The 11,842-nt window shown below is 35.3% G+C and overlaps 1 protein-coding gene and 1 pseudogene across 2 annotated transcripts in view; both read left to right on the top strand.

Annotated features, from left to right (window-relative positions):
* Positions 1–7,660, top strand: part of esama (endothelial cell adhesion molecule a) — a 194,489-nt gene extending 186,829 nt beyond the window's left edge. For both annotated transcript variants that reach the window (XM_062048307.1, XM_062048308.1), the window contains one exon: positions 2,308–7,660. In XM_062048307.1, the coding sequence (XP_061904291.1) occupies positions 2,308–2,812 (505 nt within the window). In that variant the 3' untranslated portion in view covers positions 2,813–7,660. The remainder of the gene's footprint in view (positions 1–2,307) is intronic.
* A 759-nt stretch (positions 7,661–8,419) lies between these two features.
* On the top strand, positions 8,420–9,132 carry LOC133649946 (transcriptional activator protein Pur-alpha-like; annotated as a pseudogene).
* Positions 9,133–11,842: the final 2,710 nt, after the last annotated feature.

Here is an 11,842-nt window from a genome sequence, read left to right on the forward strand (position 1 = left end):
CATTAAGCTGCATGACAAACATGCATCATTGCTTGTCTCCAGAAGGGGAGCTCTGCCAAACACACACAAAAAAACATTATTTTTTTATTTTTTTATTTTTTGGTCATAAAAAAATACAATCACGTGTGCTTACGGACTGTATCCCTGCCGACTGTATTGATCTATATGGATAAATAATCTAGGAACCAGAAATATTAATAACAGAAAGAAACAACCCTTTTGGGCGAATGAGTGTAAATGGGGGAGGGAGGTTTTTTGGGTCGGTGCACTAATTGTTAGTGTATCTTGTGTTTTTTATGTTGATTTAATTAAAAAATATATATATATATTTTTTAAATTTCTTGTGCGGCCCGGTACCAATCAATCCACGGAACGGTACCGGGCCGTGGCCCGGTGGTTGGGGACCACTGCTATACAGGACGACTCAACGTCAAGTGGCTGTGACTGATCCAGATGTCGATACTCTCGATACCTAGTATAGTATCGGTATGTGTCCTGGGCATGACGTTAAAGTGCATCCGGCAGTGGGGTTCCTCTATGGGGTCTTGGGGCACTAGGAGGTTAACTCCTTTACTACTGTTACCCCAGGTGTCCCTTGGCAAAGGCCTAGTACCTGACTGCCCCCTAGCCAGGGATACGGTGAAGACTTCAACGGCGTAGCAGGCGGAAGACGGTAGATTTAAGAACTACCACAAGGGCTGCAATGGCGGAAGAAGGCTGCAGCAGAAAATGGTCCCCAGTCGTCTTGGACTCCATGCCACAGGACCCTGACCCGATTCTGTCAAAGATTGTGTGGTGACTGTCTGTGCACCAGTCTCCCCACGTTAAACAAAGTCACGCACAGGCATCCTCCATAAAGGGATACACCCCTACCAGGAGGATCGTCATACTCGTTCGAGTGACCGCAGATGATGAGTATCGGTATATAAACGACACTAAAGTGATTAGATCAATATACATATATATATATATATATATATATATATATATATATATATATATATATATATATATATATATATATATATATATATATATATATATATATATATATATACAGTACAGGCCAAAAGTTTGGACACACCTTCTCATTTTGATGCGTTTTCTCTATTTTCATGACTATTTACATTGTAGATTGTCACTAAAGGCATCAAAACTATGACACCTGTGAAGTGAAAACCATTTCAGGTGACTACCTCTTGAATCTCATCGAGAGAATGCCAAGAGTGTGCAAAACAGTAATCAGAGCAAAGGGTGGCTATTTTGAAGAAACTGGAATATAAAACATGTTTTCAGTTATTTCACCTTTTTTCGTTAAGTACATAACTCCACATGTGTTCATTCATAGTTTTGATGCCTTCAGTGACAATCTACAATGTAAATAGTCGTGAAAATAAAGAAAACCCATTGAATGAGAAGGTTTGTCTACACTTTTGGCCTGTGCTATATACTGTATATATATATATATATATATATATATATATATATATATATATATATATATATATATATATATATATATATATATATATATATATATATATATATATATATATATATATATATATATAAATATATATAAATATATATATATATATATATATATATATATATATATATATATATATTTTTTTTTTTTTTTTTTTTTTTTTTGTTCAAAATAATTTAGAGTGTTTTTTGCTATTTGTTTAGTTATTGTGCACTCGCCACTTTATTTCTGTCCAAAAAAATGGTATGTGGCATTCACAACCACAAATCTAATACGGCATCTGATTTACAACAATACTAGCACATTCTACATTTAATAAGATAAGCTTTATACAAATATGATAAAGCTACTTTAGTTAATTTCGTTAAAAAAATGTCACTTGTATCATCTATTGTCAAAGAATCGGAGGCCAAAAATGTAGATCAGGACATCCCTATAGTTAAATATGCTGCTGACGTATGCGTGCAGCTGTTAAGCGTAGAGATGGCCTAAAAAGTGTATTTTTAAAAATTGATAATAGAAAAAAAGATGTTTGTTTTGTTGTTCTGGTTGTTTTTTTTATTCATTCTTTAAAAATGATTCATTGATTTAGAATCGTAATAAATAATCGATTCGGATGCAAATCGTTTTTTCAGCACCCATAATAATGAATTGATAACATACAATACAATAATAATAATAATAATAAAATATATATAAGAAGGAAAAGATCCTCTTGCCCCTAATGGAGACTGCTGATATGTTCAATGTGTAACCCTGAATTATTCCTCTATACATATGAACAATACTCATGTTGTGATGTAAACACATGCCTACAGAGAGGACGCTCAAGCTCCCAAACGGGTGTCCTGGGCGAAAAGCGGCATGGGTTCCGACATCATATCCAAGAACGGCACTTTGTCCTCCATCGCCTCCAGTCCACAACACAGAGAGCCCTCCAACCACCACCACCTGCAGCACTACCCCCAGCGGCCTCCCTCCGACACAGGCTCCATCATAACAGCCGTCGGCAGCACGGCCGGCTACCGCCCGTCACGCCATCAAGGAGCCTCTACGCCGACCCACTATGGTTACAACGACAACACCACTCTACCGCGAGGGCAGCCTGACCCTTCGGAGGCCAATGGGAGCGCCCAACCCAGACCAGAGCGCTACACCCAGCTGCCACAGGCCCAGGCACTCCCACAGACCTATAGCCAGTCGCACGCCACTCCAACACCTCCACCGCTGCCCCTCACCATGGTCACGGCCTCCAACATCACCCGCATGGGTGGAGTGCCCATTATGGTGCCTGCACAGAACCAGGCTGGCTCTCTTGTCTAACAGCAGCCATTTCTTTGCAAAGAAAATCTGCATACCGTGGAATATTGTCTCTTTCCTGCAAGAGGACATCTGCAGATTTTTTAATGGAGCTTTTGTTATCATCCTAATTTAGCACTGAATTAATTAGTTTAAAAAAGGCAATATCCAAGCATTTAGGACACTCACTCCTTACTTCAAGTACATGCACCTAAATATGTTTATATTCTTAATATACTCTATACATTGCTAAATATATGTAAATGTGATTTTTCATACAATCTTTTCTACTTTGCAATTTTATTATACTCAATTGCACTTGCTTTTATTTGTTAATTTTTTTTTGCCTTTATGAATTTCATGAAATGCTCTTAGACAATTATGTAAACACAATTCATTTAGCTTGAGCATGATTTTGGACTGATTGGTTGTGTGGGTCCAGATTTAAGTATGCTTTTTATTTTCAAGTTCTTCTTTCAAGAGCACTGTAGTGATGTGCATCTGATAGATCAGAGACTACAAAATATTAAGCCAGGAAATGCTACTTCAACCCATAAGAAGCCACTTTAAACACTATAAAAACGCCAGTCCCTCCAGGAAACAGCAATGCATTACAATATATTAACTCTTTATTGCGCGAATGGCACAGTTGTAGTCACACTTACTTCCAGTTCCTGTCGACAGAGCTAAGCCTTCTGGGTAATGTAGTATATAAACATTTACTTCTTAGTTTACATGTATTCATATATTTATTTAACCTTTATTTATCCAGGGCAAGGCAATTAAGAAAACCTTCTCATTGGGTGTGATGATAATCTCTCATCGTCTCTCATTTACAAACAAAAATTAACAATATACAGTAGATTGCTCTTAACAGTTCACAGATGCTCTTAACATGAACGAATGTTTAAGATGGACAAACGCTTTTCAAGCGGAAAATATACATGGAGAATGTCTGAAACTTGTGGGCGACAGAGCAAACAGTGTAAGGAAGCCTTTGGTTTCTGTAATTGTCATTAATTATTACTATTATTAGATATCATTAATCAAAACAGTACAGTACTTTGACAATGAGCTTTGAGTATGTGTTTTTTACTGCCGTCTAGTGTCAATTTTTAAGTCTGTGTGGTATAAAACAAATAAAACATAAACACAGTATTTGTTTTCCAATTTGGGTTGAAATCCTGTGCTTTTTCAGGTTACAATTACAAATTCATAAAATCACAATTTGATTAAATGTTTTTGGTATAAAAAAATAAACTTTGTGAAAAAGCTGCTGCAAATTCAAGCATTCTAGAATGCAAAAAAATCAATAATAAGCCAGTGAATACCTGGAGGGACTGCAATGTGCTATAATTTGTTTTATACAGCTTTGTGCTTAAATGTGTAGGAAACATCTGGAGTGGTTACCATGTGACTATACCAGTGGTTCTTAACCTTGTTGGAGGTACCGAACCCCACCAGTTTCATATGCGCATTAACCGAACCCTTCTTTAGTGAACAATATATATATATATATATATTTTTAAAATTTAAGAAAAAGTCGTATGTTTTTTTACTGGTGCACAAAATGAACTGTGCATGAACATCACCTTGTTCAAAGAACAAAACCAAAACAGTGCATGAACTCACAACAAATTACACACCTTACACGCATTACCATGAATTGATTAACGTGTACCCCGACTTAAACAAGTTGAAAAACTTACTCGGGTGTTACCATTTAGTAGTCAATTGTACGGATAATGTACTGTAATGTGTAAACTGTACTGTGTATTCTCTTCATTTGCAATCTGCTGGTAAAAGTTTCAATCAATCAATCAATCAAAAAAGCCTGCAAATCAGATGGAAAATTAGAGGGAACATTGTTTGGGGGTATCCATAATACGCTGATAGGGAGAAGTTTTTATTTACACGATAAGTCGGATGTCTCTTTACCTCCGTGGCGGAGGCTCCGCCAAAACCCCTGAGGCCGATTTACCGAACCCCTAGGGTTCGATCGAACCCAGGTTAAGAACCACTGGACTATACTCATGTCCACTGGATTATTATGGAGTAATAAAGCCACACTGAGATTAAATTAAATAATACAAAAATACTATGAGAATGAAGTCAGAATATTACAAACATAAAGTTCAAATATGGAAAATATTTGCTATATAGTAATTAGGAATTACGGAAAGTATTGTACAGGCAAAAGGGAGTAATAATATGAGAAATGTGAAATATTTAGTGGAAAAAGGGATCATTTTAGAAAATAAAAAAGTAATTTGGATGGAAGAACAAAAGTCCAAACTATATGACAATAATGAAAGAAAAAGCTGTTATTTTATGAGAATGATCATGTGTTTTAAAGAAAAAAAAGTCATGTCTTAAAAATCACACATAAAAAGTCATAATATGACATGAATAATTTTGAAAATTCAAGGGTAAAATTGTAGAAAGAATAAGCTAGCAAAATTGTGGGAGGAAAAATAAATACTTAAATTCTCTTAAAAATGTAAATAAAAATACTCTTACTTAAATAAAAATACTTGAAAAAACTTATTTTGTCATGTTTAAAGTTTGCGTTTCACAAAGATGCTGCCAAAATACAATACAATGAAAGTCTGAATTTTTACACAAATAAAATTGTTTAAGAAAGATGTCAAACTTTTAAAAATATTACGGAAGAAAAAGCTACAAATAAAGTTGTATGGTCAAACTTTTAAAATCTCTTAATTCTGCCATTTTAAAACTTGAGTGTAAAAAAAACATAACCGCTTCTGATGGGTTAAATCATGTTTTTATTTAATTTTCAAGCAGCGTTAGAAATGTAAATATTCTATTTATTTTATTGTAATTATTCTAGTAAAACATAACATCAGGCGTGTGTGTGTGGGTGCAACTTCCAATTCTCAGATTACATGTCATTATCTGCCTTGAAGACTGGATGCTGAACCAAAGAGAAACAATATGCATCATTTTCATATCTCACCATGCTTTTGTTTGATTTCTAGCCATGATTGCTATACACAGTTATTACTTTTCTTCATGTGTTGTTGATAGCAAGCAGCTTGGCTATGGTTGTACTGTACTTCAAAGTGCGGCTCTTCAAAGCTCTTTTTATTGGCTCTCGGCATATTGTGAAACATAACATTAATTAATGAAATATATATTTTAAATATTACGATAATATGCTTTGTTGCCTACAACTCAAAAATAGGATGTTTTGCTATCTTTTTTTACCTACACTGGATTGGTTATAGTATATTTTGAAAAACCATTTGGATTTATATTTGAAATATGTACAGTATTATGTAAAATGATAGTCATCAGGCCTGCTGTATCGTCATTACACTGGAGATAATATTCTCTTTTACTGTAATGTGGTTTGAAGTTCAAGAAAGAAATTGAGATTGTTGCTCTTGTCAAAACAGTGCAGTGAAACTTTCTAATGTTAGCCAGCTGGTGAAAACAAAATAATGTGTTTTCAAAGTTTCACTTACACACAAAAGTGAGTTTCATCATCATAAAAAAGAACTGACACACACAATATTCACCAAGCTCAGTATTTAAAATTGTAAACTGTGGATTATAAACAATAGGATTTTATTGATGATAGATGCAAAGTATTTATTTTTATAGAAATAAAATATGATACCACTCGTGCACCATAAAAAATTAGTAATGTTTTATGAACTGAAGTGCTATATCAGTTATGATGGACTGTACTACTGTACTGTACAATTGTACTTGTAATGATTGGTCTTTTTTACTGATGGTCTCAGTTTGAGACACCATCGTGCACATGTTCCATCCATAATTACAATATGTTCTTAAAAATGCTTTGTATGGTATTTTACATTAAAAAGTAAAGAAGGTGTGTGTGTGTGTGTGTGTGGGTGTGTGTGTGTTCTTGTATTTGTACCCTTCTTGAGACATCAACAAGGAAAAGTATCTTCCATATGAGGACTGGTGAACAAGTTAGAACTGAAATCATGGCCCCAATACGGAAAACCATTGCATCTAATAGAGAATGTCTCAATTGCACCCCTGGTGGTGAAATCTATCAAAATTAGGATGGTCCCAGAAAGGAGGGATTTTTCAAATTGACTGTGTGTCGGTTTTAAAAGTGCTCCCCCTCTGGTCAACATATGTAATAACAAGTGCGTGTAAGAAATTGAAATGTGCCCCTTTTGTCCAAAATTAATAAAATAAATATGTATATAGAGACATACTGTAATAACTTGAAGTAAATAATGAAAATTAAAAAACAATTACAAACAAAAACATTTTTTTTAAAAACACTAAAATCTTACCTTTTTTATATTTGCATGGTATGTGTATATTATTAATGTTGTAAATACAAATCTTTATATATCTAGAAAGTGTGGTCCTAAAGAGGTAGGCTATTTCCGGAGGTCTCAAGAAGGTAACAAATACAATAATGAGAAAATTATGAGATACAAAGTCATACAAATCTACTTTATCTCATAATTGTAACTTTTTATCACATAATTTTGACGTATTGACCTAAAAATTTTCACTTATCTGATAATTATGAGTTTTTATCGCATAATTTTGACCATTTATCTCATAATTATGACTTTTACCTCATCATTTCAACTTTTTTATCTCATGATTACGACTCACAATTACTCTCATAATTATCATTATTTTTTTTAATAATTACAAAACTTCTAAATCTCATAATGTCAATGTTGTATTTCGTAATTTCGACTTTAACGCATATGTATGACTTTCTATCTAATAATTTTGACTTTAGTTTTGCATAATTACCTCATAATTTATGTCAATGCTGACGCTGCCTGACGTCAAAAATATAGCACACGTGGATGAGATTCACCTTTGAAAAATAAAACGCTATCATTAACCCAAAAGTGTGTCAGCAACACCTGAAATGTGTTTTTATTTGTTTTTATGCTGCTTTGTGCAGCGTAGGAAACAGTTAGTGTGTTGTCACGTGACCACCATGTGATTACCTACGTACCTTCCAGTTAGTAACTCATCATTTCGACTCAAAATTATGACTTTTTATTTCGTAATTTTGACTTTGTATCTCATTAATATTTGTTTTCATCACATGATTTCGACTTTTTATTCGCATACCGGTAATTTTTAACTTGTATTTTTTTACATTTTATCAACATCCTCAAAATGGCCGCATGTCAGGTAAGCTAGCTCATTTCCAAAAGCTTATTCTTTGCCTAAAAATCACATTTTAAAGCTATTTAACAAATCTAATACTTTAATACGGTGTCAATATCACAATTCAACTTTTGTTATTCATAACATAGGAAAATATCGCTTTATGACTTTTAGCCTTAAAATTGCTATGGAATGGGTGAGGGCCGACATCCGGGCAACTGAGCTACATACGGGTTCTTCGAGCCATAGCAACCAGACTGGCGTTCAAAACAAACCGTTGCCATTACTCTTTAACCTGTCGACCTACGCTGGTTAAACCCGTCATTCTGCCTCCAAAATGCCCAAAAACTGTGTTGTTTTTGGTTGTGCTAACCACAACTGGAAACAGGGAAAACAAAGGTTGTATTTTGTTCTGCCAAAGCGTGATAAAAGCCCACAGAGACGAGACAAATGGCTCGCAGCTTTACACCGAGAAAACGAGGACGGTTCTCACTGGAGTCCCCCAAAGTCGGCAGGCAGGCAGGCAGGCAGCATCATGGCGGACAGAGACAGTGGAAGTGAGCAGGGAGGAGCAGCCACGGGCCCAGGCTTCGGTTCCATGCACGCTACAGCGGGAGGGACGGGCTCGGCTTCCGGCCTCCAGCTTGAGACGCAGGAGCTGGCATCCAAGCGAGTTGACATCCAAAACAAACGCTTCTACTTGGACGTCAAGCAGAACGCCAAAAGCCGCTTCTTGAAGATAGCCGAAATCGGGGCCGGTGGCAACAAGAGCCGCCTCACGCTGTCTATGTCGGTCGAGTTCCGCGACTACTTGGGGGACTTCACCGAACACTACGCCCAGTTGGGTCCCAGCAACCCGGGCATGGTGCAGGATGAGCCGCGGCGGGCCCTGAAAAGCGAGTTCCTGGTGCGGGAGAATCGGAAGTACTACATGGACCTGAAAGAGAACCAGCGGGGACGGTTCTTGAGGATCCGCCAGACCGTGAACAGGGTGCCCGGCTTGGGGTCAGACCATCGCGCTCCCGGCGCAGGGACTTATCGAGTTCCGCGACGCTTTGACCAAACTTATTGACGATTACGGCGTGGACGAGGAGCCCGCGGAGCTGCCGGAGGGCTCGTCGATGACTGTGGACAACAAGCGCTTCTTCGACGTGGGCTCCAACAAGTACGCCGTGTTCACACAAAGTTGTTGATAACTTCCGCGTCTCTTTCTTAGTAGCGCGCAGGCTAAGCTAACTAGCAAGCTAAGCTAATCCTGAGAAGCTTTAAAGTTCACTGAGACAAGTCTGACGCAAATAATACATTTTCGTTTTTTCACACGATATGCGAATAAGTAAAAATGCGTAAATGAAGGATTTAACGCCGACTTCCAAGCCACAACGCTCGTTAAATGCTTTTTCTGTCAATGCTGTGTTCGCTGTGAGCTGGTTTGTTTTCAACGAATTCCCGGTTGCTAGGGGATTGGTAGGCGGAAGTGACGTAGGTCCGCCCTCACCCATTCCTGCGAGGGTGTTTGTCACAATAGCAACAAAGCTAATGAGATACTCAGTAAATGATTTTCAATGAATATATATTCTTCTTTCTTTCTGTTTCTGCCACATAAAAAATGGTCAGTTTGAGTTTTCAAACAAATAGTACATCTCCTATAAACCAATGTAAAATCACACATTAAATATTTGACATTAATTAGTAGTATTTTATAAGTGGTAGTATATATAAACATCACAGATTGTGAGATACCACTTGGTCCGTGGTACACACAATTTTACATTAATTGGCTCAGATAGGGTAATGTGGTGATTTACTATTTTCAATTATTGAATTTATATATATATATATATATATATATATATATATATATATATATATATATATATATATATATATATATATATATATATATATATATATATTAATTTGTATATATTTATTATTTTATTACAAACTTTGAAAAAAACTAAATTTCCAGGTTAACTCCGTAAAAATGTTGACCTAAAAAATCTAACACACAAATATGAAAGCAGATTTATATTCTCAATAATAAATGTAACTGTCGTTTTTTTTTTTAGTTTTGTTAAATAATGTATCCTCCATCAAGATATAATTAGTATTTGTCACTGGTGTATGGGGCCAATCTGGACTGATCCTAAAATGAACCACTAGAGAGCGATAAGTGACACGTTTTGTGGAGGCCAGACAGCTACTGTACTTTCCAGAGGTGTGGACTCGAGTCACATGACTTGGACTCGAGTCAGACTCGAGTCATGAATTTGATGACTTTGGACTCGACTTGACATAATGTAAAGCAGGGGTCACCAACGCGGTGCCCGCGGGCACCAGGTCGCCCGTAAGGACCAGATGAGTCGCCCGCGGGCCTGTTCTAAAAAAAAAAAATAATTTAAAAAAAATAAATAAATAAATAAAATAAAAAAAAAATATATATATATATATATATATATATATATATATATATTTTTTTTTAAATTAAATCTACATAGAAAAAACACAAGATACACTTTCAATCAGTGCATCAACCCAAACAACCTCCCCCATGCACACTCATCCACACCCACTCACACAAAATGGGTTATTTCTTTTAGCTACCAATATTCTGGTTCCCACAACATAGACAACACATCTGCAAGGGACACAGTCCCTGAAGCACACATGATTGTATAGGCTGCTGGTCCACTAACATTTTCATTAATTACTATTTTTTATGTAATTATTTTTATATTGTTTTACTTTCTTTTTTATCCAAGAAAATGTTTTTTATTTATTTATCTTATTTTATTTTATTTTTTAAAAAAGGGCCTTATCTTCAACAGACCAGGTTGTCAATGAAATTAGATTTGTTTAAAGGGTTTTTTAAACCAGGCCCAGTCCACATAATGTCCAAGTCGGACTCAGCAACACACACCTTCATTCATGTACACAGAAAAAAATTAGGGAACACAACAGATTGCATATAATTTATAAACAAAATTACATTTTCAAAATAAGCATTCATGTACAGTCCAGATTATGTCCAGGTCACTCAAATTAGGGAACACAACAACAGATATCATATAATCTATAAACATAATTACACTTTCAAAATAAGCCTTTGAGGACTTCTCATCTTTTTTTTTAATGTTTTTTGGCATCATTATCGTTTTCAACCATGTAACTTTCTAAAGTTAGAAAATACTGAATAAATGTTTTAAAGAAAGTAATACTAAGTGAAAATCTGTTTTTGGCCTTAAAAATAAACATTTTACCGAGTACTATAATTAAATTGACTAAATCATGATTGTCAATGAACTCTCCTAAAATAACAGAAACCACATTAAGCTTCATAAACAAACCAATCCTTAAACAAATTTTTTCAACTTCCACCCAAAACAAAGACACAATATGACAATACCAAAACAAATGCAGGGTGGATTCAGGCTCCTGACAACAAAATCGGCAATCATCTGACTCTGTCATATTCCATAATTTTAACATTTTCCCTGTGGGTAAGAAGTTATAAATAATTTTAATTTGAAAATAACGATTTTGCACATCGATAGTGGTTTTATAGATTAGTTTGAATATGGCATCCCATGGCAACGGGCAGTCAAAAAAGTCCTCCCATTTTCCATTTGTGTTGCATGAGGCAGCCTTCAAAGATTTCTTTTTAAATAAAAATTATATATTTTTCCATTTATTTTAGTTCCTTTTTGCCAACTAGAATTTCTTATTAGAGGTTTACAAACTAATAATTTAGTAGTTCCATAATTAATTATTTGTTTCCATCTTTTCCCAATTACTCCAGTTAGTTGATAAAATGAAAAGCTTGAGCAAGCATCACCATACATAGCTCTAAATTCATCATACTTCATTATTTTACCATTCTCATTGATAATATCATTGACAAAA

The sequence above is a fragment of the Entelurus aequoreus genome, linkage group LG05 (assembly GCF_033978785.1).
Source record: "Entelurus aequoreus isolate RoL-2023_Sb linkage group LG05, RoL_Eaeq_v1.1, whole genome shotgun sequence".
Lineage (NCBI taxonomy): Eukaryota > Metazoa > Chordata > Actinopteri > Syngnathiformes > Syngnathidae > Entelurus > Entelurus aequoreus.